This window comes from Geospiza fortis, unplaced genomic scaffold (genome assembly GCF_000277835.1).
Source record: "Geospiza fortis unplaced genomic scaffold, GeoFor_1.0 scaffold112, whole genome shotgun sequence".
Classification (NCBI taxonomy): Eukaryota; Metazoa; Chordata; class Aves; order Passeriformes; family Thraupidae; genus Geospiza; species Geospiza fortis.
In genome coordinates this window covers 9,900,406-9,926,327 of record NW_005054298.1, presented here as the reverse complement: position 1 = coordinate 9,926,327, position 25,922 = coordinate 9,900,406, and the positions used below count along the sequence as shown (strand labels likewise).

The window sequence follows — 25,922 nt, the reverse complement described above, 5'->3', positions numbered from 1 at the left end:
ACTGAGGCCAAACATGATATTCAGCAGCTTAATGTGTTTTTTGGGGAAAATACTGCATATCAAAAATTTCATTGCTTTCTCCTTTATGAACCTACTGCACTGAAATATCTTTTAGGGATTAGCTCACATTGACATGCATAATTTATATCAGAGATTGAAGTTGGCCAGTTCTACTGTCCTAATCACAAAGCTTTATTTCAGATAAAGCTACTGTGGGAAAATAGGGAAGATTTTTAAAGTCCAAAGTATTTTGAAAAGAAAAAAACCCTGCAGACTAATATTTATTTCAAACAGAAGTGATACCTATCAAAATTTACTGTTATTTCAAACAGAAGTGATACCTATCAAAATTTACTGCTTCTTAGAGTTACGTACCCAGACAAGACATTTCTGATTTACAACAAAAGCACATTTTCTACAAAACACATTACAAGGAAAAAAAAAAAGAAACAAACTTCTTAGAACTACTGCCAAAAAGTAACCAAATCATGACATTTCACAAAGAAATAAAAGTTGTATGTGTTATTACTATCCCCTTTTTTAATGTACTTGGGTCGAAGAATAATTTCAAATGTGAAGATGAAACAGTCCTTTATTTCCAAAACGGAAAAATCTGTGCACACTTAACAGAAGCACAGAGATGATAATGCAGTAGGTCTGACTGAAACTAAAGTCACCACTACAGAGATATATACACTATAAAGTTGTACAGAGGACAAGGATTTTCCTAAGTATAAATGAGATCTGGTACAGTACAAGGGCTGTAAGTGTTAAGTTCTGGACTTGGTTTTATATTTCAATCCAAACCAATTACATTACTCAAGTGTTACTGAGATCAAAATTTGGCTTTAACTTTTACATAGCATGAAAAATACCACTGTCATTTGTTTTTGAATAAATTTAGTGTTACATTAGAAAAGGGAATATAGTTGGTTGGTTTTTTTTTTTTAAATGAAGAACAAAATGACAAAGTAATTCAATTGTAGATCAGTTTAAATACCCAGCATAAAGAAACAAAAATTGAGCTTTTTTAACACATTAAGTACAGTGTGGCATGCTGGCTTCTATCTCCATGGCTATCAGGAATCTTCTGAACTACTTTGTTCAGTGATTTTTGAATTTACAACACCCAAGTTACTCCAGGCTTTTCCCCAAGACACTGCTGCCATCCTGGAGTGCTGAAATAAGACCACAGGAGAGACCTCAATGTATCTCTGATGTGGGGCTGGGAACACACCTGGCTCCAGGAATAACCAGTACAGTCAAGCCCAATGTTACTGGGCAAGAAATCTGCAGATTATGCTCTGGCCACATTCCCTCGTCTCCCCGGCCAGATTCATTCATTATACTTGTTACAAACTTGGTGAAAATTTGCAACCACCATTATTAATCCTATTTTGCCATTTTTTAGGATATTTTGGCCTTCTGTAGCACACAGGTAACCATACAAAATTTGATTATGCTTTGCACCAAACCACAGGAGCCAAACATGAAGCAACTATCAAAGGAAGCCAAAAGCAAAAAAAGGTTAAATCTGTATTACAATTGAGCTGTTTTAAATATTTTAATTATTTTGGTTAAATACAAATTCAAATTGTTATCTGAAAAATGCCAGTCAAATCAGCTTGCATCATTTCTGTTGAGTAACATGATAAGGGAAATGTTTTGAGAGTTTTAGTTAAGTGATAGCCATTTAACTAGACTCATGAGAAACAGAGTATTTTTCACTCCCTATCTGAAGGGTGTTAATTAAATAACTTTCGGTATAAGAAATTCCCTATAAGATTTTAGCCTCCAAGAAAACACTGAACCCCTCATCTTCTACATTATCTTTGTCCCCACAATTAAAACCCTGTTGTCCCAAAGCTAACCCTCATTCAATTATTTTTAAGATTCCCGGTAAAATATCCTTATTTCAAAAGGAATTATGGGTTCTCCATAACTGCAAATCCAGTACAGGGGTGGGACAGAAGTAACTGGAATCTGCAGATTTTTCTCATTACATGAAACCATCAGTCACATTATGCAAAGCCCAGTGAAATTGAGGGATTTTTTTTTCTTTCAAAAGCTTCCATGTATTTTGGACAAGGCTGTGAGAATTATATAAAGGATGGATCAGAATATGTTATGCTCCAAAGTTCATTCTGAAAGCTCATCAGGTGCCTAATTTTTGCTGCTCTTGTGTATTTTGGAGGGGATCCCACAAAGAACTTTCATTAATAGAGACAGGAGTCCAGAATATTTAGTAACAAATGGGATGAAACCCATTGGGATTCAGAGGAAAAAGAATCTGCAAGTACTCTGCATCAGTCAGGATTTAGCCCATGCTGCACAACTGATCCAATTTACAGGAGAATTGAGAAAGCCCTGGATCACCCTTTCTTTAAACACTGTTCACAATGTTCCTAAAATGCACAAAATTAAAAACATCCAATAAATGAAACTCAAAACAAAAAGCCACGTTGAACAAAAGCAGAACAGAAAGCCCGGCAGCGGTGAGAAGCACATGCCAAGTGCTGGCTGATGCACACGATGGCAAATGTTAAGATGGTGTAAAACAAGACTACGATTAAGAAGCGGATTCATGCAGTTAGCGCTTGTTCACCTGACTGCCCAACAGAATCAGCAGTGGAGAGAGCACTAGTGGACCTGGAATGACGTCGAGAAGCTGCAAGTAGAAGGAATGGCAACACCCACAGGATTAACACACATTGAACCCGAGACAGAAAATGCCACAATCCAAAGGGGATGCGTGTGAGCGCCACCGGCAGAGGTGTTTCGTAGTGACAGGGAATGGCGCTGCGCGTGGATGCGGAACAGCGACAGTGCGAGCCCCACCTCGGCCTGCAGCTCCCCCCTTCCCCATGGCCATTAACAAATGCATGACAGAACTCATTTGGAACAGTCCCAAACTGGGTGCAGCTCAGCAAAAACACCCCGATGCACATCAGTCACGTTCCAGACCTGCAGGTCTGGCAGGCGGCCGTCACGAGAACGTGGAGCACGAAACTACAGAGAAGGGTTTAGATGTGTCTGATCTAAACCCCAAAGTGAAGCCATGAGGAATGGTTACGAATTGTGCTTGCAGGTATTTTTCCACAACATTTTAGCCTATGCATAATAAAATCAACGTTAACAAAGAGAATGAGTAACCACGTAAGTACGAAGAGTCATACAGGGAGGTCACCAACCACTGCACAGGTCCTCAGGTTGGTTTCTTTTCCAGGTAAACACACGTACACACATATTCAGGTGTTGCTACTTCCAAAGGTCCCTTGCTTTTAACAAATTTTGCATACATGTTTCTTGAACTTCAGTATGTACATGCAGAGCTAAGGAGAATATGCACATCACACACCCATCTAGAACGACACATGTATACAAATTGTTAAAAGCAATGGAGTGCACACAGTAGCAGAGGGGCCTAAGCCAAATATAGCTTCCACTTCAATTCCCAGTTGTTAGCAGCACATCAATCACAAAATGCCTTTGGAGAGGTTTTCAGTTCTTGGCTTCAGCATACAAGTGAGTTCTTTATGAAAGCAAATGAAAAACGGGCCCAGTCATTCCCAAATTACAGAAATTTTGTCTTTCTAAAGAAGTTTTCCCTATGTCTAGCAATGACATGCTCACCGGCTCAAAGCAACTGACCCAAGAAACCGATTGTTCATTTAAGCAATTCATCACCACAGACTCACTGAAGGCCTTGCTGCTTTAACATCATAACTAGTACTGTCAAGAAACTGAAAAAATAAAGCAGAATCACCTTACAATACAAATAGGCTTTGTCAGTTATGCACATAAGTGTGCAGCAGAAAATTCTAAGTCTTCTGTTTAAGGCAAAGCATTCATAAACACAAATACTAATATAATGAAATAGGAATCAGCAACATGAGACAAATAAAATTTTGGGTTTCTCTGACTTTGAGAGCTTCACTAAAAGCTATATGCAATGTGGCCTTTGGCCATGGAGAACCCATGCATTTATTCAAGAGAATTATCCCACTGATATCATAGGTAAACTCATGAAAGTTTTGCATCATCAGTGCAGGATTATGGACTGAACCTCACAATTAAGATTCATAGGTCACAATTGCTTTCCCCCAAGCCATCCACTGTGCCCCTGTGGACACCACTGCAAGATCAAGGCCCAGGGAGAAACAAGAATAACAAAAAAATTTTAAAAACCTACATCTCTGCAAGGAGGCTGACTGTTTTTACTAACTTAGAAAGGAGGACTCATGACACAGAGTCATGTATGCCTGTACTGCAGCCGCAAAACAACAGGATGTCAATGCTGACATTGACCATAATGTCACTAAATACAACAATCTTGTCATTTCCATTTAGTTACTCTAAATACAATTCACAAATATACAAGTTAATCTTTATAAGCAAAACCAGACTATGAACACCAGGATTCTAAAAATACTGTAAGAGAACCACACTGTTTTGGCTTAAACTGACATATATAAATTTCTTCGAGATGAATTACACACCACATAATTAACAAATTCATGAACATATTTGATCTTAAAGCATTTCAATGAAAACAGAAGGTAATAAGGTAACAGCTACATTGGGTTATTGTTGTTACATTGGTATTTCCTCCCCATGTAACCTTTATGACCTAATAACAATGTATTTCTAAAAATGCATTACTCTTCAGGTAATTAAAGATCATGAGCTAAAATGAGATTGTGCTTTCCTCACAATTTCCTCACAATAAAACAATATAACACACATCTGTAACCGACTGTACACTTATAGTCAGTGTAAGAGTCAGACTTAGCCCTGGTGGAAGTCCAAAGCTCACACCAACTATGGTTCTGATACACTGCATTTGCTTTTCAGAACAAGGGCTCAAGGCAGTATTTCAATGACTGTATTTTCAATAAAATAAACAAAACACAGCACAGTGACATAGAACACTGACAAATTAACACTGAAATCCAGCCTACTTATACATTTTGGCTGGAGGGAAAAAAGCTTCATTCAAAATTAAAGCTAAGCAGGTTAACTATAAAAATAAGCTACAGTTATGGATCTACTATCTTTTTCTAGATCTGGTATGAAATCAGCTTCATTTAATCAATAAAATGTTCATCTATTTATCTTAAAGAGCTATGAACCAAGTTATGAGTGCAAAGTTGAACTCCTTCCATTTTTCACCAGAAGCTGAGATAATAATGTAAAACAGATTATAGCTCGATATAATGAAGTCATTGAACCCAAAGGCTTCTCCAATATGAAAACTTGTACTCTGTTCCATTTACACATTACATCATACAACTGTACTTTGTCACTATGTGCAAAAATAGATACTGTAACACCATTCTTCATTAAATTACTATATAAATGAAGAGGGCCTGGAAATAACTATTTCATGTCTGAGATGACAAGTTTTGATACAAGAAGTAATGTATTGGGTTGAACATATGATATGGCATTTGATCAGAAACATTAACTATCTTGCTGTATTCGGCATTGTGCAGAAAAACTTCTGCATAAGGTAAGTGTAATGAGATTTTCTATTTGTACTGTACACTTTAACTGCAGTTTCATGATGCTCCTTTAAAATGTCTTTCCTTGGTTTTACACTGCCTGACAAAGTTTCCTACAGCACGTGCAATTTAATTGATGATTGACTATCCTGTAAAACCTCTACAAAAAGAGAGCTGCTATCTCCACTGCAGGATTCAGGATAGAAATTATATACTGTAACTGTACCTAGCTGTAAGAAAATCCAATCATGAATAATTGAGTCACTCAACAGCAAGCTACAATGCTACAAAAACTACTTCACTGTGACCCAGAAAATCCAGGCTTGCCCTCCCATAGATTTCCATCAGTGTTATTAAGCGAAGCACAGCAGCCCAACAGAAGCTGATTCAATCAAACTAAAAATTGCAAAAGTTCAAACTAAGCTATTTCCCTGCTAAAAGTGAAGTGCTGAGAACCAGAATTGAAGCATGCAGAAGAAAACAGAAGGGGAAAAAAAACAGGGTTGGAAATGGGGAGTGTCAGGAATCCAGAGGACAGAAAAGAGCTCATTCCACCTAGCAGTGTCTTGAAAGGGTAATCACAACAAGGGAAAAAGGAAAAAAAAAATATTGACCCTTAAAGCTCCAATGCCTACATGTACTCACCAAGCGGAGGGAAGCCCCGAGCAGGGCTTGTATCTCGACTGCTCTCACGGCTGGTATCACGACTGCACCCCTGACTCATGCTGGGTCGGGGGATACGACTGCTCCGTGCTAGCATGCAGCATGGAGAGTTTCAGAGAAGGTGAACAAGTTTAATGAGGACAGAAAGCTCAAAGTCAAGTCACAGTTCTGTTAATTATGGTAATTATTACATCAGTAATTACAATTTGTAGCAGCCTACTCAGGCTCTTTGCAAACCAACTACCTTACATGCTGAGCTGTGTTTGTGATGTGAAATTTCAGCAGCATTAATGTCTGGCTGACAGTCTGCTTTTTTCTTAAGCAATCCAAGTTTTGTTATTCAAGTAGAGCAGGAATCTTCAATCATTTAGGGAAGCTCTACTGTTGCAAAACAGATGAGGCTGAAAGAAACCCTTCCGGAATATTTCTTCCTTCATTTTAAAATAAACACCCTTCTGGAACAAATGAGCAGACAAAAATTTCTTTAAGTAATACCAATATGATGTTTTTACATAGATTTGCCTTTCACAGGGAGAGTTTTTTTAACAAATATCCTAAGGAAAAAAATGGTGTACTGCACAGACTTGCAGAGATGTCTTTCTCCAATGAAAGATACTGGGGAAAAAATATTTAGAACCTGAATACCTGAAAGACAGGTTAAAAAGTGATTTGAATTTGAAGAGAGCAGTAGCTTCAGATACTTAACAGAAGCTAACTTCTGCTCCTCAGACATTTCTGTAAGTTTTTCTTTATGGTTTTATAATGCACACAGTTTGAGATATATGCACACTTCAGGGGAGCTTTAAACTATATTCTTTACTTGTAGAATACCCTACATGCTTGCAGATGTTTGAGACCCTGAATGTTTTAAAAACGTTTGCAGAAAGTTATTTAGTAAACTTTATGCCTGATAAAGAATACAGTCTTTTCTTAGGGCAAAACCCAGCAGTTAATTGTCAGGAAAATTTAATGACGAGGGATTTCCCTTGCTGTTTTAAAAAGGCAGTAGCATATTTCAAGTGTTCAGGAATTGCTGTTGAGGAATTTTCTCAGGCACAGAGTAAAACCTAATCTACCAGTTTTGGTGACAACACAGCAGAGGTACATATGCATGAACATGCTAATACTTTGACTGTACCCTCATTTTTATAAAAATAATGTCATTTGCATGCTTCAGAATATATATATATTCTTAATAATCTCTATTGGTTTGTATACAGAACTTAAATGCCTAGACTCAAGCTGAAGTTCCTCTACAGTGCTTCAGTGCTCTCACATCCTTCAAGCATCCTTCAAGCAAAACAGTACAGAACAAAATAGAAACCTTCATATTTAGGTTTTAAAATTCAAATAGAGTCTTCTGCCAGATTCTTGCTTTGTCAAATCCCTCCAAGTTTTGCAAAACCAAGTTCATATCTCTGCGATGAATTAATGGTTCTGATGGTTGACCTCTGATGTCAGACAATGTGAGATGAGCTATCAACCAAACTGATTAGATCACCACAATGTCTAATGATAGTGAGTTAGATGGTCTTACAATAAACAAAACAGACTAAATTATAAGAACTGGATGAAATTAGGGTTCATGAGTACAATAATCCCATCTCAGATGTACAAGGGAAAAAGCTGACAAGTGAACTACAGGTAAAAGTAATACGAAAGTTCTCCACACAAATACTTGGTTTGAAATTGCAGACTCTCTAGAAGCAAACTTCTCATTCTTGGGTCTCATGCTTAGATGTAAATAATGGCAGCCTTCACATCAGGTTTGCACAAGCAGTTATTTCTCTTAAACAGAGAAGATCTGCCCATCTTTTCTATAATACAACCATACTAAAAACAGTAAAGGCTCTTTAGAGAGGGAGAGATGTGAATGATTACAAAAATTAGTGGATGCACACAATAGATTCTCCTTCCATACCAGCTAACAGCAGCAGCATGAATATGAGGAAAATGCACTTTAATTGCATTGTCCTACACTAGTAGGACAATGCTACTGATGAAGCATAATACTGACTTTACAAACAGAACACCTAAAGCCAAACACTGGGTACTTCAGGATTAATGGTCAAATAAAAGGGTTGCATGTTACTGCATGTTACAAAAGAAAATAAAGGAAAAAAAATGGATTGAAAAGAACTGAAGGATGAGTCTGCTGTGTACTCCCAGGCACCTGCCCCACATTTTCACCATCATGTTGTGTAGAGAAGATTTTGTATCAGCTACTCAGACTATTTCCTTTAGACACTGCCAGCAGTAAAGGCCAGCAGTGTTGTCACTTAGCTAAGTCTCTCACACTGACAGCCTGTCTCTGTAGTGCAGGGAGCAAAAGCAAAGAAGACACACCAAGTCTCAGTTGGAGAATTCTCAACCCCCAAAAGCTGGACAGAAATCAAGTGAATGAGTAGCAAAATGCATTAAGAGGAATAGGCAGCATGAAAGCAGACAGCGTGTCCACAGCCAGCTCTGCTGTGAGAAAGTCTAGGACAGGACAAGGATGGGTTGTTTCCAATAATACTCCAACTTTGTAATGTGTACTGTAGATTCAAGTTTTACCAATTTCATCTGGAAAGTCAGAGCACTTAGACATGGCTCACACCCTGATTAAAACACACTATCTTATGCCAGTGGAACCCAACAGATGCAAATATCATCAGCAGAACATGAAAGTGCCCCTGTTTACCAATCTACCAGGGTGTGAATTTTAATGATTCTTAAGTGGAGACTAAAAATCAGCAGACGCTTTCTTACATCAATACCAGCATTTTAAAGAGTCTGAAATTCTGCCAAACAGCCAAAGGGAAGCTCTGCAGTGGGGAACACCCAGGCAAGACAAGTCAAGAACTGCCTGCAGATTTCCAATGAACGTACACAGCATAACCCCAACAGAAAGAGGGCTGCTGCATGAAGCTGACAGGCAGCTGTGCTTGCTCCACTTCTTGGAGAATGGCTATCTTGGATGTCTCATTTCTTTCAGATGCAGATGTGCCACACGCTCTGCAGAGCATCTAACAGAATTAACTTCAGGCTGATAATTTTCAATCCATGGGAAACGGAAATCACCTGCTTGAGCACATGATCTCCTTCAAGGAGCCCAAAGAAATGCTCAAGATTAAATGGACTGCACTCCTCCTTCCCCAACAGGATACCACCACTAGTAAAACTCACTGAGCAGACAGGCTTAAAACTGAAGTGTCACAAGCAGAGACCACACAGGACCTCAGAACACTGAATGTTCCTTGTTGCACTGCCTCTGAGGAAACAAAATCTTCTTCAAGCTTCCCAGCACACAGAAGGAATCTATTTCATGGATACCTGTAGTCATCATGGAAATCAAAGCTAGCAGCAAGGTACTGATGCTAACAGCAGCAACATGCAGAGGGCTCTATTATTGCTACTGCCCCAGGAGAGCTTGAAAAACTCCAGAGGATGGTTTCTGTATTTGGAATCAAGGTGAGTGGGAGTTTATTTAATGAAATGAACAAACAAAATAAAATATCAAGGAAATACAGAGACTGAAGCAACACAATAAAAGAAGAATAAAATACTGTTAGCTACTATGTCATAAAGTAATAAGTACAATGGAATAATGGTATATAGCTGACAGCTCAAAAGCTATCTCCATCTGGGTGAGTATTACAACTTGCAAAATCCAATAAATAGAAAGAATTTCTGCATCTGAAAAGTAAAGTGTCAGACACTCCTGTTTCCATAACAGCTCAACCCAGGCTGTGTCCATCAACCTGGTAGGAACAGGTGAAAGTCACATATCTGATACATGTCAGATCTCTCTCCCACTCTCAAAGAACAAGCACTGATTATGTTCTCAGGGAGCACATCAGAGAAATGATACAAACTACTGTTTCAAAAGAATTCAAGGCTCCTGTAATATACCTGAAAGCAGGCAACCCAAGAGTGAGGATTCTACACAAGGTAATTTCCCTTCAGGTGCTCAAGAATGTTTCAAATCAGACCACATAGTATGATGATCAGCTTAAGCATGTGTGATGGTACCATCCACCATTCTTTGCTTCCTCCTAAAAAACAATGCTCTTCTACACAGTGACAGCAGAACAATTACCTCTAGTGTTTGGGAGGCACTTTACATTTTCAAAGCAATGAACAGAAAAGCATAATGTATTCATACAGAGCCCATAAAATAGATCAGACATGAGAAGAACACTGAATTTGGAAAAGCAGTCGCAATGAATATGCAGTATTTTTTATGAACCATAATGGCATATACACTCAGGCGCTTTAAACTCATTTCAGTGTACTGGAAAGAATGAATAAAATAGTTCTTTATTAACGACCTCCTCTAAATAAAGATGCAGCTCAAATGTAAAATATAAAACTATAGCTAAGGCAATAGTTACAAATTTAACAGCCAACAGTAAGGCTACAATTTCAATAAATTTTAATCTACTGGTAAAGTTTCTGGAAATAAAAATAATTTAGAATCAGTATCATTTAAAATGTTCTTCTACATTAGCTTCAAACTTATAAAATAATTTATATTAAAAATGAAAATGTTCAGGCAGCACACTGAATACCTTTTCTCTTCAACTCAGATACACAAAGTTTCATATACATGATATTTACTCACCTGACTTTAAAAAAAAGTCTGCTGATAAATTTGAAAAAAGAAACTATTACAGAATGTTTAAATAACAGTCACTGAGACAAGAGTATCAAAAGCAGAACAATTACTACATAAGTCTAAAACGTGTTCTAAGAACGTGGCCAGGATCTTAGGGATGAGAGAAGTAAACCATTTAAAATGCAAAATTTCTAAAATAATCCAAAAAGGTACTTTTTGCCCTTGATTCCATGTGACTATAAAGACTGCTCAACTCATTTTAGGAATAAGCTTAAATGAGGTCTCATTGTTCTGATGGTTATTCACAATTGTTCTTGCTTCCTGATCTAATAATATTGCTCATGTTGACTTTCAAACAGAAAACACATCATGACATCCTTAGGCTTACTTTGAAACCATAAGCTCAACCTGGAAAATTTAAATTACTCTCCTACAAACCACAATCACATTAACTTGACAGCTGAAAAACCCAGAAGAATAACAGCAACATGAACATTCCCCAGCCAAGAGGAAAGCCCCTCCTTCAGGCACATGGGCCAGCAGGTCCCTGCAGTGACTGCTCTTACCTAGGCCTATTCTGTTGGGACTCGTCTCCCGACTGCAGCCCTGGCTCCGAGGAATCTTGCTGCGCTTCTCTGAGGATGATGGCACTGCTTGGACTCGGGATGTTCCACTGCTCAGGCCACCATAGGAGCTTCCTAAGAGCTTACCCGGAGAACTAGACCGGCTACCAGCTAGGAGAGAACCAGAAACGAGGAACAAACAATTAAAATCCCCCAAGATTTTAAACACACTGGCAGCAAAACTGGAACACAGTCAACTCTATGTAAGAATCTAATCCAAATCCCTCAGAAAACTAATGGGAGTGTTCCCTATAAGCTTTCAAGAAGACTGAGAAAAGCCCGTGGACAATGAATACTGACACCAGCAACCCTCTGCTACCCATGAAGATCAAGCCCAAAGCAGACACTGCAGTGTATGAACACCCTAGCTGGCTTTAGGAGAGCTTGTGGAGGTGCTGGGGCAGCCTTGCTGCAGCAGCAAGGGATTTCGAGGCTGCCTCACCTCCTCATAAAGCAACCCCAACCAGGCTGTGTGCAGAGCTGTGCTGCAGTGCCCTGGCTTCTGGCACAGGTCACCTGCTGCAAATCAGCTCAGGCACCTTCGTGCTACACTGCAGTGCTGGCATTGCTTTTCTGCAATAATTCAGTGAAGGAAATAAAAACCCCACCACATCTGAACAGATCAGCACAACAATGGGTAAATCCCATGAGCCTCACACTCGCAGAGATGCTGGCTTACTTAGGTCTGGCTGGTTAAACCTAAGTTATTTATTTTTCAGATTATGAAAAATTTTAGCAAGTTGAATAGTTGGCCTGTTTTATTTTTCCTTGTCTATTTGAATAGTCCATGGCAACTTTACATTTCTTCTAAGAAATGAGTATGTGAGCCCCTGAAAATCTGCTGTTGCCATTACTATTTCTGACATTCAATTTATTTGCTGAAACAGCCTGGAATAGTATATTTGAAAGGGTTGCAAGAGCATACTCAGGCAAGCTCACATTTTGAACCAATATTCACATTGATTTCTTGCTGAAATGCATCTCACATCTCAGAAAAATTTCATTTCCAAATACTGTTACAACTAGAGTACAATGAAAGTTGAAGACTGTTCTTCTATCTTAATGTAAGAAAATAGGGAACTCTATTAGCTTCATGAACAATACCATAGCACATATATAAAGTTACTTGCCCCCTCCAATTTCTTGGCCAGAGCCGTTCTGAACCAATCAAACATATTCCAATACTGCATGAGATGCCAGCTCCATTCTCCCCATCCCAAAGTGACAGGTGGCAGTCTTCCACATAGCACCATGACCTAAGAGTCACCTCACTGGTGTGAGCAGGGATGCACTGAAGTAACTGAGAGAAGAATTCAGCCCCTGGAGTTTGAGCTGCAGCAGTGAGCCAGCTTTGACATCAGAACAGACGCTTACCATGTTTGATTAGTGGGAGAAAGCAAAGTCCCCTGCCATACATATTTTGATTTATGACTTAAACAAAATGCTTTTTAAGTCTTACAGTTAGGAGAGAATGAGGAAAGCTAAAAGCTTAGCAGTTAAAAAATGTGAAGGAAATAATGTGAAAAAGCAAGAAAGGGAAAACGTTTCTTACCACCAGCAGGATTAGCTGATCTGGATCCTTGATTATGAGGGCAGACCAAGGGACAGGCAAAAAGTGGATTAAAAGACAGCAAGACAATACAGCGTTCAGCATGCGGTTTGTGCTATACACAATACACACAGATTTATTTACAAACATGTCACTCCTAAAGCCTCTGCAGAATGCAGTGAGTTAATGTGCAGATGCAACTAAACTTCCCAAGGTTGACCAACTTCTCAGCAAAATGTCAACCAAGACCCAAGTTCTGCTCTAAACTGCACCCCAGCCCAGTCTGCAAAATTACAACATGGTTATCCACTGTGTGGGCATGGAGAATCTGGTCCTGTAACTGACTCAATATATTTGAATTTGTAAATTATTCAATGTAACATTTGGTTTAAGGATAAAGATCACATCTGGTAGGGCTAGGCTGGAAACTCAGCAAACTAAACCAAGGCAGCAGGTCCAGATATGACCATATGAAATCTTCATAAGGCATTCTACAGAAAAATTAGGTCCATAATCTTTGAAACCTTTAAAGAATAACTATTATTTAAATACTTCTGAGACTTGTCTCATTTGGTCTGACCATTTTTCTCCAAACTGAGAAAAAAGGTGACTTCTGGCTTTGGATAAGTTTTAAGTACAATACTGAAGAAATCAATTTACACATTAGCATCCCAAAGCCCAAATATATCCTTATGACCTCAATGTAAAGATTCCCATTTGGCCCCATGCTCAATATACTATGTCTTTCTGCAGATCTCCCAGTCTAACACAAGGCTATAAACAGCTTTTTCAACCCTCCAGCATGACAGAGCAAAGCAATGAAAGAATGAACAGAGAAGGGCTTTCAAATAGGGGTACAAAGCAAGACAAGTCCTCAGAACAGACAGGTCCTTCACAAACCCAATCTCCTATTCACAAGGCTGAAGGTCCTCATAAGAGGGAGTTTCTCCTTCCCTCTTTAAAGTCTTTTTCCCTCTTTAAAGTTCCTTTTTAAAGTCTGAGTGACAAAATTCTCCTCAGATACACATGACAAATATGCAGCAGCACCGTATGTGTGGCTCCTAGGAGAAAACCATGCCTTGCCAGGAAGCCAGAGAGCGCAGATGTGTCATGTGAATCAAAGCAGAACCCTTTTTCCCGTATCTACGCAAAATAGGTAATGTCCTATTTTCAACTGATGCCAAACCCCATTAATTTTAGACAGCTCACGTGTTCACACATACAAAAATAGAGTCACATAAGCAGGAGAGGCTTGGCAGGGCAAGCAGTCAGCTACAGGCACAGGGGGTGTCTCAGTAAGACACAGTGCCAGTTATTTGGAGCTACACATCACAGTGACATGAAATTCTGCTGCACAAAATGGTTAAAAAATGCCACAACTAAGCACTGGGATTTGGGGCCCTGTTTGGCAGCAGGAGCACACACTGGCTAGGTGGGGATTCGATTTGTCCAAAGTGAGCCGAATTCTCTGATGGTGCTACTGCAATTCAAGAGAAACACATGAGTAACTCTTTGTTCTGCTCCCCCAAGAATAAAGGATCCTTACGCTGGGACTGGGACACCACTTTAGCGCGGCTGCGGCCTCGGGTGTCGGCAGGCGTGGAGGTGACACTGGTGGCACTGCCAGAGCTCTGCCTCCTGGTGCGGATCCGGCCTGGAGGGATGCAAACACAAGCACACTGTTAACAAGGCTCTTATAAAGGCTGCAGCAGCCTCTAACACTCTACACACACAATTAGCCAGGGTACAAAAGAAATTTACTGGGAGAGGCAACACCTTTTATTAGGCTGGCTGAGACCAGGGCAGGGAGTGGAAACAGCCACAGCCCATAGTCCAAGACCTTCTTTGCTTTCTGTAATGCTATCAGCCAGTTTAATTAAAAAATATTACCTCTCCATAGCCTTTGCTCCTGTTCTATAGTAGCTTCTTTACAAAGATCAACAACAAAAAATTTCAAGTCTCCTAAACGCAGCTTCCTGTATCAAATTATTACTTTCTGACAAGGTGATCACCCTTTCAGAGACAGGTGTGACAGATGCCCTCCCAAATTCCATCGCTGGGATTTCCAACTAGCTGTCTGGTGCTTTATATCCTGCTTCACCTGCACAGGCTGGCAGGCACTCCTGTGACAGTCTGTCAATACAGCCTGACCACACTTTTATTTCAGGCTCATTGAATTTTCCCTGCTGTTTACAGGTCCCTCATATTTATCCAAGATCAGTGCAACTTTACTTGTAATGGAGAGCCCTATTTAACATAATCAGTGTTGAGGAAAACAGATTCTGTGTGCCTTCTCTTTATTTAAGCAGAGAATGGAGATAAAGTCCCAAAGTGTTCTCAGTCCTTGTTCTGTCCTTTCCTCATGGAAAAGCCACTGAAATTTGAGCTTGGAAAGCTTACGAGGTCATCAGTTCATCCCCTTCCTGGGGTAGGGTTGTTTCCTACAGAACGCTCTTTCCAGTGCTATGCTTCAATTATCTGTCTCTAGTTAATGGGAAAGAAATGATAATTAAGAGTAACACAAAGAAAGCCTCCATCAATACTTTTCCGCACGTCAGTTCTTAGCCAAGACTGAAGTTCTTTTCTCAGGACTCATGCCAGTGCTATCCTGCATTCAGAGGATGACTTCCAGTTTCAGGCACAATAATGAAAGGAAAAAACCCACAGCAGGTAAGAGAAGTCTAGACAACTGCACCCACTGGTTATAGATACTCATCTCCTGCCCTCTGTCTCCACCATAAGCATACAGAGATATATGAACAGGGAAACACACACACTTCCCACCCAAAAAAACCCACTTCACATAAGGCACACATGCAGGACAAGACAATGGCAAGCAGCCCAGAAAGAGCGATTGGGAGCTATGTTCCTTCTCTGAGCTCTCAAAATATTCATAACATGGTCTGAAAGCTTCTGCTAGACCCAAAGTGACAAGGAGATGCCTAACTTTGAGAAGACAGGGCAAATTTGTTTGCAAGGGAAAAAGCCTACAAGACAGCTCTACTTCAAACCTCTCCACCAGCACCTAGTTTTAAAAGAGCTGAATAGGCAAAGCACAGGACAGTACATTCAAACAAGTGTTTATAGATGAGACACAGAAGGAATCATCAGAAAACTGGGAAAACACAAACAAAATTTTTAAACCACTGTCTCAACTGAACAAGCCCTGAGCACACCCCTGTGGGTCCAACAGCCAAAAGCCTGGCTGCTGATGTCTCTACCACAAACAAGGCTGCAGATTCCTCTGCTCTAGGGCATTCTTGCTCCTTAAAAAGGGTCAGCCTGATGCACCACTGGAGGCAAGCTCTAGAGCCCTCTGCCAGCCAGATCCACCCCATGCAAGTTTGGCACAGCTCCACATAGGTGAGCAGAGCCTCTCTCACTTGTTAATGAGGTGGACCCAAAGCCCAACACAGGCTCCAAGGCAGGCAGGCACAGGGAAGGAGGCAGGCAGGCATCGTGCTCCTCTCAGAAGCCTCAAGGCTTCCCTTCACTTCCCTCAGGAAGGCATCACAGTAAGATAAGAATTTAAACCTGACCATCTTAGGAACCAGCAATGGAATTCATTTACATCCTTCCAGAAGGCCAGTGGGAGGCCTTGGCATTGCAGGAAGTCCTAGGGGGAAATCAAGCTGAAATTCAACACAACACAGAATAACAGGCAGTAGTGGAAGACACATTTAGTGATGTGCATGGGCCAAGAATGGGTGAGAAGGGACTGATGTCTCCTCCTCTTATACAAAAGCCACTTAAGACCCTCAAAATTTTCGGGATTTTTCTGCATCTACGATAGTTGTTGTTTTTTTTCTTGTATCTTCATCAGTAGGTGACCAAGAAGGGGAAAACTGGGATAAAATAATATATAAAGTGAAACTGAGATTAGCTTCTGAAACCATTTCTAGAGGCTTAAAAAAATTAAACAGAACTAACACAAACTTAATTAACATGTGATTATCAACAGGACTGGAAGAAGAAAACTCAGCCCTATTTTGAAACCCCTGAGGGCTGGTGGACAGACTCCTACCAATTTCAGCAGTTTCTGAATGAATGAACAAATGCCCAGGAACAAAATTCTGCTTCCTTTTGGACTGGCACATTTGCACACTGATTTAGGCCAACTGGGTGTCAGAGAGAACAGTGTGAGAGAAGAAGTTGTTCTTCCACAGTAAGAACAGATTCCAAACACTGATACAGATTTTCTCATCCTTTAAAAAATGCTGACAAGCATTTGAACTAACACTGCACTGGACTTGCATTGTGCAAATGGATTTTTAATATATATTATACAAGTACAACCTGCATATATAGTAGTTAATCCATACAACACAAATGTGGCTACTACATTCCCCCAGGAATTTCATTTGCAAACAAGAATCTGCACTCACATCTAAGAGTTATTTGCACATAGGACTATGTGTGTGGTTTTATCTCTATCATTCTAACCCAGACAGAAAAACTCATTTCAAGCAGGACTGGAAACATAATATCAAGTAAACTATTTAGAATGTTTCTTGTTCTTAAATTCAAGCAAACATCTCCCCTCCCAAAACTTCTTTGCTTTCAAGTGGGTTTGTTTCCATATCTAATTCAAACTACAGATGTAGCAATCCATATTTCACAAGCATTATTTTTCTGCTGCTTTTAAAAGTATTTCTGCATCCTAACAACAACAGCACAGCAAAGGAACAGATAAAGACTGCCCCAACATGGTTTCCAAAAACCATGAAACTATTTCCATCAAAAAGCCCTTGATCTAAATTTGACATGCAACACACTGCTGTTGGTACAGAAAAGATTTTGAAAGATTCCATATAAATGTGTTGTGTTAAGAAATCATTTCTGGATTTTTAGGAGGTTTTGGTTTTATTTTTTAAAGTTATTGTCGTTTTTACAACAATGGTTCAGAATCAACCCTGAAATGTCTAACAAATGGCTAAACCTATAAAGGTTGTTTTGTTTTAGTTTTTTTCAGAAAAGGAACAAATTAAGGAAGATTCTATGATAACATTTGTGCTTTACAAGAGGCTTCACACGGCAGGTTGAGTCCTCTGGGTGGATACTGCAGCATCCCCACCCCCAATGCACAGAACAGCCATAGGCTTTGTGACACTCAGTCTGCATATCACACTGAAGAAAATGGTTTTCAAATAGTCTAGAAATGGTATGCAACAGCCTCACAACTCACTTTAATCAATTCCATGCTGTGAATAGGGACACCTACAACCACACAAGTTATACATGGACACACTGGGGCATTGATGGGGATCACACACTCCAGGGATCACATTCCTGCATTTAGGTTACCCAGCACCGGGGGTTTTGCCCCACTTGGAGAAAAATATTCCCGAAAGAGCCTCTGGCCCTAGCTATCACTGCTAAATAACACATGGACATAGGAGACACAGAGATCAATTAAAAACATAGATAATATTAAAAGAACTTTTTACAATCCCCATCAGAATGGTTTCCATGCATATTTAGCACTTCTCCAATGTTAGAAAGACCTGACCCTGCACAATGATTTTCCCTGAGAGGCACTTGATCCTCACTGGAAACCATCAGGCTGTGCTGCCTCAGGGTTTTACGTGGGATCTCCCTCTAAAGCAGAGGGCTCAGTGAACACTCCACTTTATCCTACACAAACAAACAAAGCCAAATCAATTCAGCACTTGCAAAGGGATGGAGCAAGAAAAGCAAAAAACCTACTACCTGAGCAATTCTGTGTAAGGTACCACTGTCAGTCATGACTTTGAATCCCAGCCTCACTCTTAAGGACAAGGGAGAGCTTTAAGGCAGAGAAGAAAACAGGAATGGCAATTTCTCTCAACTTGTGTTACTCCTAAAGCCTTTGATAATGCACTCAAGGCGTCCACCTGAGCCTAAGTTATCTGAAAACTGCAACAAACCCCATTTTATTGCCTTTCTGGTGAATACTCAACACTATTAAAAATTGTGCCACTGATTGCAAACTGCTGATTCTGTTTTGAGCTTGTCAGTTGCAGGTCAAACCAGCATTTATGCTTTCCCTTCTTGTCTGAAGGGCTTGACTTCATGCTTGCTTTGAAAAAAAGGTAACACAAATACTCTGAACCATTCTAATTAATGAAAGCATTATGCATACTTTTAAAATATTACTTGAAAAGCTGTTTCATGATAAAGTAATAAGAAACTCTTCTAATATTTCCTTTTAATCAGGTATAACAAACAAGGCACAAGGGCCACCTCCCTAGCCCTAGCTGTGAAGATCAAGACTGTAAAGATGTATCTCTTTCTGTGTGTAAAGCCCTTAAATGCAGTTCAAAAGATCTCCTTACATGAAGAGTCTGGGCAATCAAGGCACATCTGTGCACTGCATGAAGACCTGCACAAACCTCACTGGAATACAGACTCAATTACCTTTCCAGAAGGAAGTGCATTCCTACAGCATTTGCCAATTGTTGGGACGTCACAACTTCAAACCAAAGGACTGATTCTCAGCTCTTACTTGGCATTCTTGCACTGCATCACCTACTCTATCTTGCTCCTTTGTTTGAGTCGCCTGACTCCAAACCAAACTGCGAGGAGAACTAAGGGCAAAGCAGAAGGGAACTGCCAAGTCCACACAATGCTGGCTCCCAGCTGAGGGGAATGAGCAGAATTTTACAATGTAGCTGCAGAAAGCCATGATGGGAACCAGACTGCAGATTTAATGTCAAGCTGAACGACACAAAATAACACAGGAATTTCTCTTAAATTACTTACTGGTGACCTGCAAAAAACCCAAAACAAACCACAGGAGCAGGACTGTAGATGACATTTCTGCTTTATGTCCAGTTTCCTTCTGTTTCTAGAGCAAGAGTATGTTTTTCTCTAACCCCACCCTCTTAATTTTTACATTTATGTCAAGAATACAAAGTTTTATCTTCCCTGCAGTTCCTGACTCAATCTGCAAGATCACAGAGTTGGCAGAAGATCTCACTCAGTTTCATTATTCAGTGAAGGACACACTCAATCCTGAATAAAGGGTTTTTTGCCTCAACTACCTCAAAGGAAAAAGATGAAAAGTTTCAAACAGTGATTAAACTCATTCTTGAAGTACTCTAGCTATAGTATACTGAGTTTTAATTCTCCCTGATCCTCCCCATCAAAAAAGAGAGAATCCTACGGCAAGAAGAAGGTATAAGACTTGGTATTTAAAACTGAGGGAATAGCAAACTCAGCTTCTGAAAGTTCATCTCAATCTTCGCTGCCCCAAGCAACTTGCTGGTTTCTATTACAGATTTCTACCAAATCCAATCTGCTCCTAATGTAACTGAATTGAAAACAGTAACCAAATAAAACTCCCACCCCTCTACATCATGACAATAAAGTATTTAATAAACTAAAAATAGAGGTATTGCACAGGACAGCTGTTGTAACAGGCCTCTGCAAACATTATTACAGCCAAGGAGAGGATTGAAAGCTGGTATTTCATATAAAACATTAAACCCTCAACATTTCAAAGGTAGGCCAAAAATAGATGGGTTTGAGAACTAAGACCAAAAAAAATAATATCGTCAACAATTAAAAAAAAGGAAGAATAAAAGAGATCAGTTATCACAACAACTTGGAATTTTCATCTAACTCATGACTGATTTAGAAATACAGGTCTCAGGTCAACTTCATATTCCTTATCACTGACAGATCACAAAGCACAAATACTTCCTGCTCAAGATGCAGAGGTCAGCTCATCTCTCAACACTAAGTATCATTTCCAAAAATGGTACAGACCTTCTCTTCCAAATAATAAATCAACATGTCACTAATAGTAAGGAAAATAACACAGATGTCACAACAGCACAGTGGCACTTCTCAGACCACCACATCCAAATACAAGCAGCCATCAAAGATATGAGCACAGTCCCACAAGACAGTAATAGATCCCTTGAAAAGAGATTTGCACTGGGAAAAAAAAAGCTTTGCTGCAGAGTGTGGTATCTCCATTCTGTATAGAAAACATTTTTGTTTCCAACTTCTGTCTACCTCAGGAAAAGTAATTTCCCAGTGATCTTTTTTTGCTGAAGAAATAAGAAATAAAGAACAAGTTTTGACAACGAGCCAGAAAAACAGACTGGGATCCTTCCCAAACTAGCAGGCTCAGTGCTCTAGAATAAAAAGCCTTTCCTCCAACTGTCTTTGGTGTAAGCCATCTCACTCAGACAGTTAACAACAAAAAGAGAGGGGTCAGGTTTAAAGAGGTTGACTAAATATTCCTTCCCTAGAGATCATTGTTTACTGTCCTCATTTTTCTGCCATGTGATCATCTCATTCAATTCTCTCACTGCCCAGTCTCTTCCCGAAAGCACTTGGCAGTTGTGACCTGAGCTTTGGATGGAAAAACACAGCAAACCTTTACACATCAAGGAGAAAAGAAATCATAAGCCTTGTGTTGTTTGGGAGTTTTTTGGGGGTTTTTTGGTTGGGCTTTTTTTAGTCTATACACAGGTCACCTTGAACCAAAAGCAGAGCTTTAAATAGAGAAACCCACATAACAACTTAGTGACCAGAGTCATAAAAGCAGACTAATGGTTTTTAGCAGGGAGGAGCTCAAAGAGAAAGTGAAGAATACCCCATGGCATCAAAATGAGCAGGACAACCATGCAACACTTCATGCAGGTCACCAGTGAACATGGATGAGAACCAGGTAACACTTTGAGAACAGAGACCAGGTAGGGTAGTACGACTGTGGACACACCTCAGTTACACAGAGACTGCTTACCCTCGGCTTTACTGGTAGTACCATCTTTAGGCAAATTAAAGAAAAGTAAGGACAGGGTTAATAGGGAAAAACCAGTAACATCAACAGAAGTGGGCACTATATATTAGCTAAATAAATATGCAAAAAAAAAATTAATACAATTAAAGAAATGAAAAAAGTTGGACCAAGCAGCAAACCAAACCTTGATGTATTGGAAGAAAACACTTGCAGGTTTTCCCTCCTGCAACAACCAACCTTTGCCCAACTCCATTTTCATTGTTTGCCTTGCCATTTCTCTAATGGGAATGTGCAGGTGATAAATGTCCCTGCTAGCTAAAAAGGAAGCAGGATCTTCAGGAGCAGCCATGCCCGCATCACTTAAGAGTGAATTTGCTACTTTTCTCTTAGAGCCTGGTTAAAGAACAAGACTGACACTGGATTCTAAGCTTCAAGGACCAAGTCAGCTATAAGTAGATACTTCCTCCCTCTTCATTCTTCCTCATGACATAAGACTGTTTGAAGCCAGTGTAGCCACTGAAGCCAGAGTGCAGCACAACTCAAAAGTGGCTGCATCTGTAAGCCCACCATCATGGGATCAACTTCACATTCTGTAATTACACTTCCGCTGCAATGTATCTGCATCTTGAACCAAGTAAGAACAGTTTAAATCAGAGTAAGAATTCAACTTCTGAACTGAATACAGCCAACACACCTAAGCCAAGGTAAAGCATTTCAGATGTGAATGAAACCTGTCTGAAAATCGAATCCATAAAAATCATCCCTATATAATTCACCACTTACTTTTTAACAGGTTAAAGAGCAAATGCCCTACACTGAAAGAAGAAACTCCTCAACCCTTCTCAGTGAAGACAATGTACACAGCTTCAATCAAGAGCACAGACCCCTGAGTTTCTTCCCTATTGTAAAGGTAGATCAATGCCAAGTTTGGGATTAGATTAGTGTGAAACCAGCAGAATGAGGAAGGAGCTCAGATGATCAGCTCTGCTCACAACTGAGAAGAAGCTCAGCAAATACGATGTCAATCACTGCCTTGCATTTCCTCCTCCATGACTCCCTCGATGGCAACTCCAGGAGAGAAAGATCCAATGCAAAGTTTGTTTTAAGAAACCCTGAGACACCTGAAGGTGATACACAATGCTCTGAAGGAATATTGTGACATGTGGCTATAATCCAAAGAGTCAGCTTAAGGAACAGATACTTATATCCTGTCTGATGACATGGCAAGGCCAACCTCCTCTCTGCTTCTCCATCTTTCTCCTTTGTGAAACAGAAAGGGAGCAAACTCAACTAAGATGTACTATTCAAAGCATAAAACAATGGAAAAGCAGTTTCAGGAAAGGAGGGAAGGAAAAGAAAGAAAAGAGACAGGGGAACATGTCAAAAGGAATTAAGTAGCACTGTCCTCAATCTGTGAGACGCAGATTATTACACAATTCAAAACTGTTGCTTCAAGTCACTTCAGTTGTAATAGTTGTCATTTTTTTCTCCTTAATCCCAAAGGGCAAGAGATCACACACTGATCCTGGAGAGCTGGTAACTATCTCAGAGGCACGTTCTTCTAGTCAGAGTTTATTATTCCAATAAAACTGCGAGGCACTAAAGGAAGCTAACTGCAATTGTAGAACAGTAGATTTACCTAGTGATGCGTATGACCCTGGGGGCAAGGCTGCAGCAGAACTGAAGGGGGTGGATGCTCCAGCAGACGTCACTTTTGACTTGGCACTAGCTGCTGCATTCACATCGACGTCACTGCGGGATCGCTGCAGAGATCCTGGTGTTGACACAGATTTTGTACTTACTGTAGATGCTGCAGATGGGAGTGGGAGATCCAGAATAAAGAAGATTAATTTTTTGAGCTGTGTGCTTCAAAGAGCCTGACAAGCAGTTTAAAGTACTATTTTTAACACTCCCTGCTGGCACTGAAATACCTCAACTAAGAATGCTTTATCAGGGCAATGTGGGCTTCCCCACACTGCCTGCAAAGATATTTCATCAATGCTGCCCTGATACTACCTCTAAGAACTTTATCGAGTTCTAAAAGCTTAAGTGATAAGATAAAAAGGCTGTCAGGCCAGTAAAAAGAAATTTATAACAGAGTCTAGATGGGAAAGTTCAACCACAGTACCCATCACTGGCACGTGAGAGTTGCTGGCCAAAACAGACCTGCAGGTCCTTCAGTCCAGGTTCTAATAACTTCCTTCCCAACACCTCATCTTCTCATGAGGATCGTTGTTCCCATCACTTGTTGATGCTCACCCTCTTAAGCATGAAGCTTGACTACTCAGCTGCAAGCAAACATGCATTTGTGTGCACAGTCAAGTAGGTTACACAACAACATCTCCTTGAATCAAAGGTCTCAGTAGTTACAGACAAACCAGCCAGAACCCAACCTTGGTCAGGTGTAAAAGGCAGCTTATCTTCTACCAACAAAGTTTTGTCTATTATATTCTATATTAAAATGTATTATTTAGATTATTGTATGCATTTATTTAGGACAGAAAAGCTGTACCTAAATATTCCATCTGACAAGAAAAACAGATTAGAAATGAGATGGAAATTAACACTGTAGGACTTGTGTGCAGACACCTCCAGTAAGTGCTGAAACCACAGAGAATAAATAACAAAAATTGTAAAACTGAAGGTACTATTAGACTATGTAGCTGCATGTCTTAGCATCAGCAGCACTTATACAACTATTACAAAGCATACCTTGACTACAATTTTCAAGACTCTTTAGGCTTCCCTTCAGGTGTAAGAAATTAATGATTTACTAACTTATTTTAAAAGCATTATTTTATCAGCAGCTGATGCACAGACTATGGTGTAAAATCCAAGAGTAATTAAAATTTCTACATTCTGAGCTGCTGTTTTTTACTGAGCAGTAAACAGTGATCAAAGTTGGTTTTTGATTATCACAATGTCACACTTCCTCAGCAACACCTGAGCACATTTTTCAGCTCCTGTTCTCACCTCTTGATGTTGTACTTCCAGTAGGACTTCTTTTGGCAGACAGTGGACGGCTGGAAGTTAACACAAACACTTATTAAAACAAAACTTTGTATTTCAGTCATCAAGAGCAGTACAATTCTGTTCCCTCAGTACACAATTAAGTGAACAGGAAATTATTTATATGCAGGAATAAACTACCAAAGCTTGTTGTTTAAGAATACAGCACCACCATGAAATTATTTATAAAAGCATTAAGAAATAAATTAGTACTCACATTATTTGTGCAAAAAAAAAAGATTTTTAAGAATACTTTTTGTAGTTTTAAAAAGTTAAACCAGTAAGTTATGGATATTTTTCATATAGGTCTTACACTTAAATCACACACATTTGGAGACTAAGTTGACTGTATACCTGAGAGTAGATAAAATACATACATCCAACATAAGAGTTACATATTGACTCTGCAGTTACAACTCAAGTTTGTAATTTCTTTTCTTTTATCTGGAAAAAGACAGACTTAAACCTCTAGGATTAATGCTAAAGGCAGAACTTCAATCTAAGCACTGTTTTAAGCACCTGAAAGGAATAACTAACAGTATCTGCTGAGCACAAATAGCTTCCTAGAAAATTATTTAGGGAGTCAAGATAATGATTATATTTTAAAGCCAGTACAGGGTTTTGTTGTTCACACCGTGTTGGGTAAAAAAAACCCAAACAAATAAATAAATAAACAAACAAACAAACAAACAGATGTATTTTGGAGTAACCAAGTGTAGAGTCCAAATAATGACCAGATGAGCCAAAGCAATGTGATGGCTCCCTTCAGTGTAATGGAGAGGCAGTGACACAGAAAGCCTTACTTGAGACTCTCCTGGGAGCTGGAGGAGGAGCGATCCGACTGTGGCAGGGACACAATGCTGTCAGAGTTCTTCAGGTGGGACTGCAGGGCCTTCTGGTAGGAAGACTCCAAGGTGTGGTACAAATGCTCAGCCTCTCTGCTGAAGTGACTGTGGAAACCCCAGTAGCACCTGGAAATGAGGCACAGCACTGTGAACACCTCCTGGGCAACTTTAGGGGCTGTGGCACAAAGGCACAGCCAGAGCCCTTCCCACAATACCCATCAGTGGGGCCAATGCCCAGGCATTTCCAAGCACCTACTGCCCTGACACATTTAAGACAAACAGCTTTTTCAACCCTTGTGTTGCTCAAACAGCTGCACAAAAGACAAACCAAATAAAAGAACCATTTGGTGCATTTGTTGTAAAAGCAGGAGTAGCCAACAAAGCTGCATTAGGGA

At 39.8% G+C, this 25,922-nt stretch overlaps 1 protein-coding gene across 21 annotated transcripts in view; it reads right to left on the bottom strand.

Annotated features, from left to right (window-relative positions):
• CLASP1 (cytoplasmic linker associated protein 1) overlaps positions 1 to 25,922 on the bottom strand; it is a 158,345-nt gene that overhangs the window by 55,885 nt on the left and 76,538 nt on the right. For 6 of the 21 annotated variants that reach the window (XR_004081660.1, XM_031056388.1, XM_031056419.1 and 3 more), the window contains 9 exons: positions 25,486 to 25,653; positions 24,647 to 24,696; positions 23,313 to 23,483; positions 21,677 to 21,700; positions 14,486 to 14,593; positions 12,943 to 12,969; positions 11,334 to 11,501; positions 6,150 to 6,257; positions 2,606 to 2,668 (listed from right to left, as the gene is read on the bottom strand). Coding sequence is in view for 20 of the 21 variants with exons in the window: in XM_031056388.1 (XP_030912248.1) it covers positions 2,606 to 2,668; positions 6,150 to 6,257; positions 11,334 to 11,501; positions 12,943 to 12,969; positions 14,486 to 14,593; positions 21,677 to 21,700; positions 23,313 to 23,483; positions 24,647 to 24,696; positions 25,486 to 25,653 (887 nt within the window). In the remaining variant the exon portion in view is untranslated. The remainder of the gene's footprint in view (positions 1 to 2,605; positions 2,669 to 6,149; positions 6,258 to 11,333; positions 11,502 to 12,942; positions 12,970 to 14,485; positions 14,594 to 21,676; positions 21,701 to 23,312; positions 23,484 to 24,646; positions 24,697 to 25,485; positions 25,654 to 25,922) is intronic. The other 15 variants (XM_031056443.1, XM_031056450.1, XM_005415767.3 and 12 more) reach the window with 9 other exon arrangements.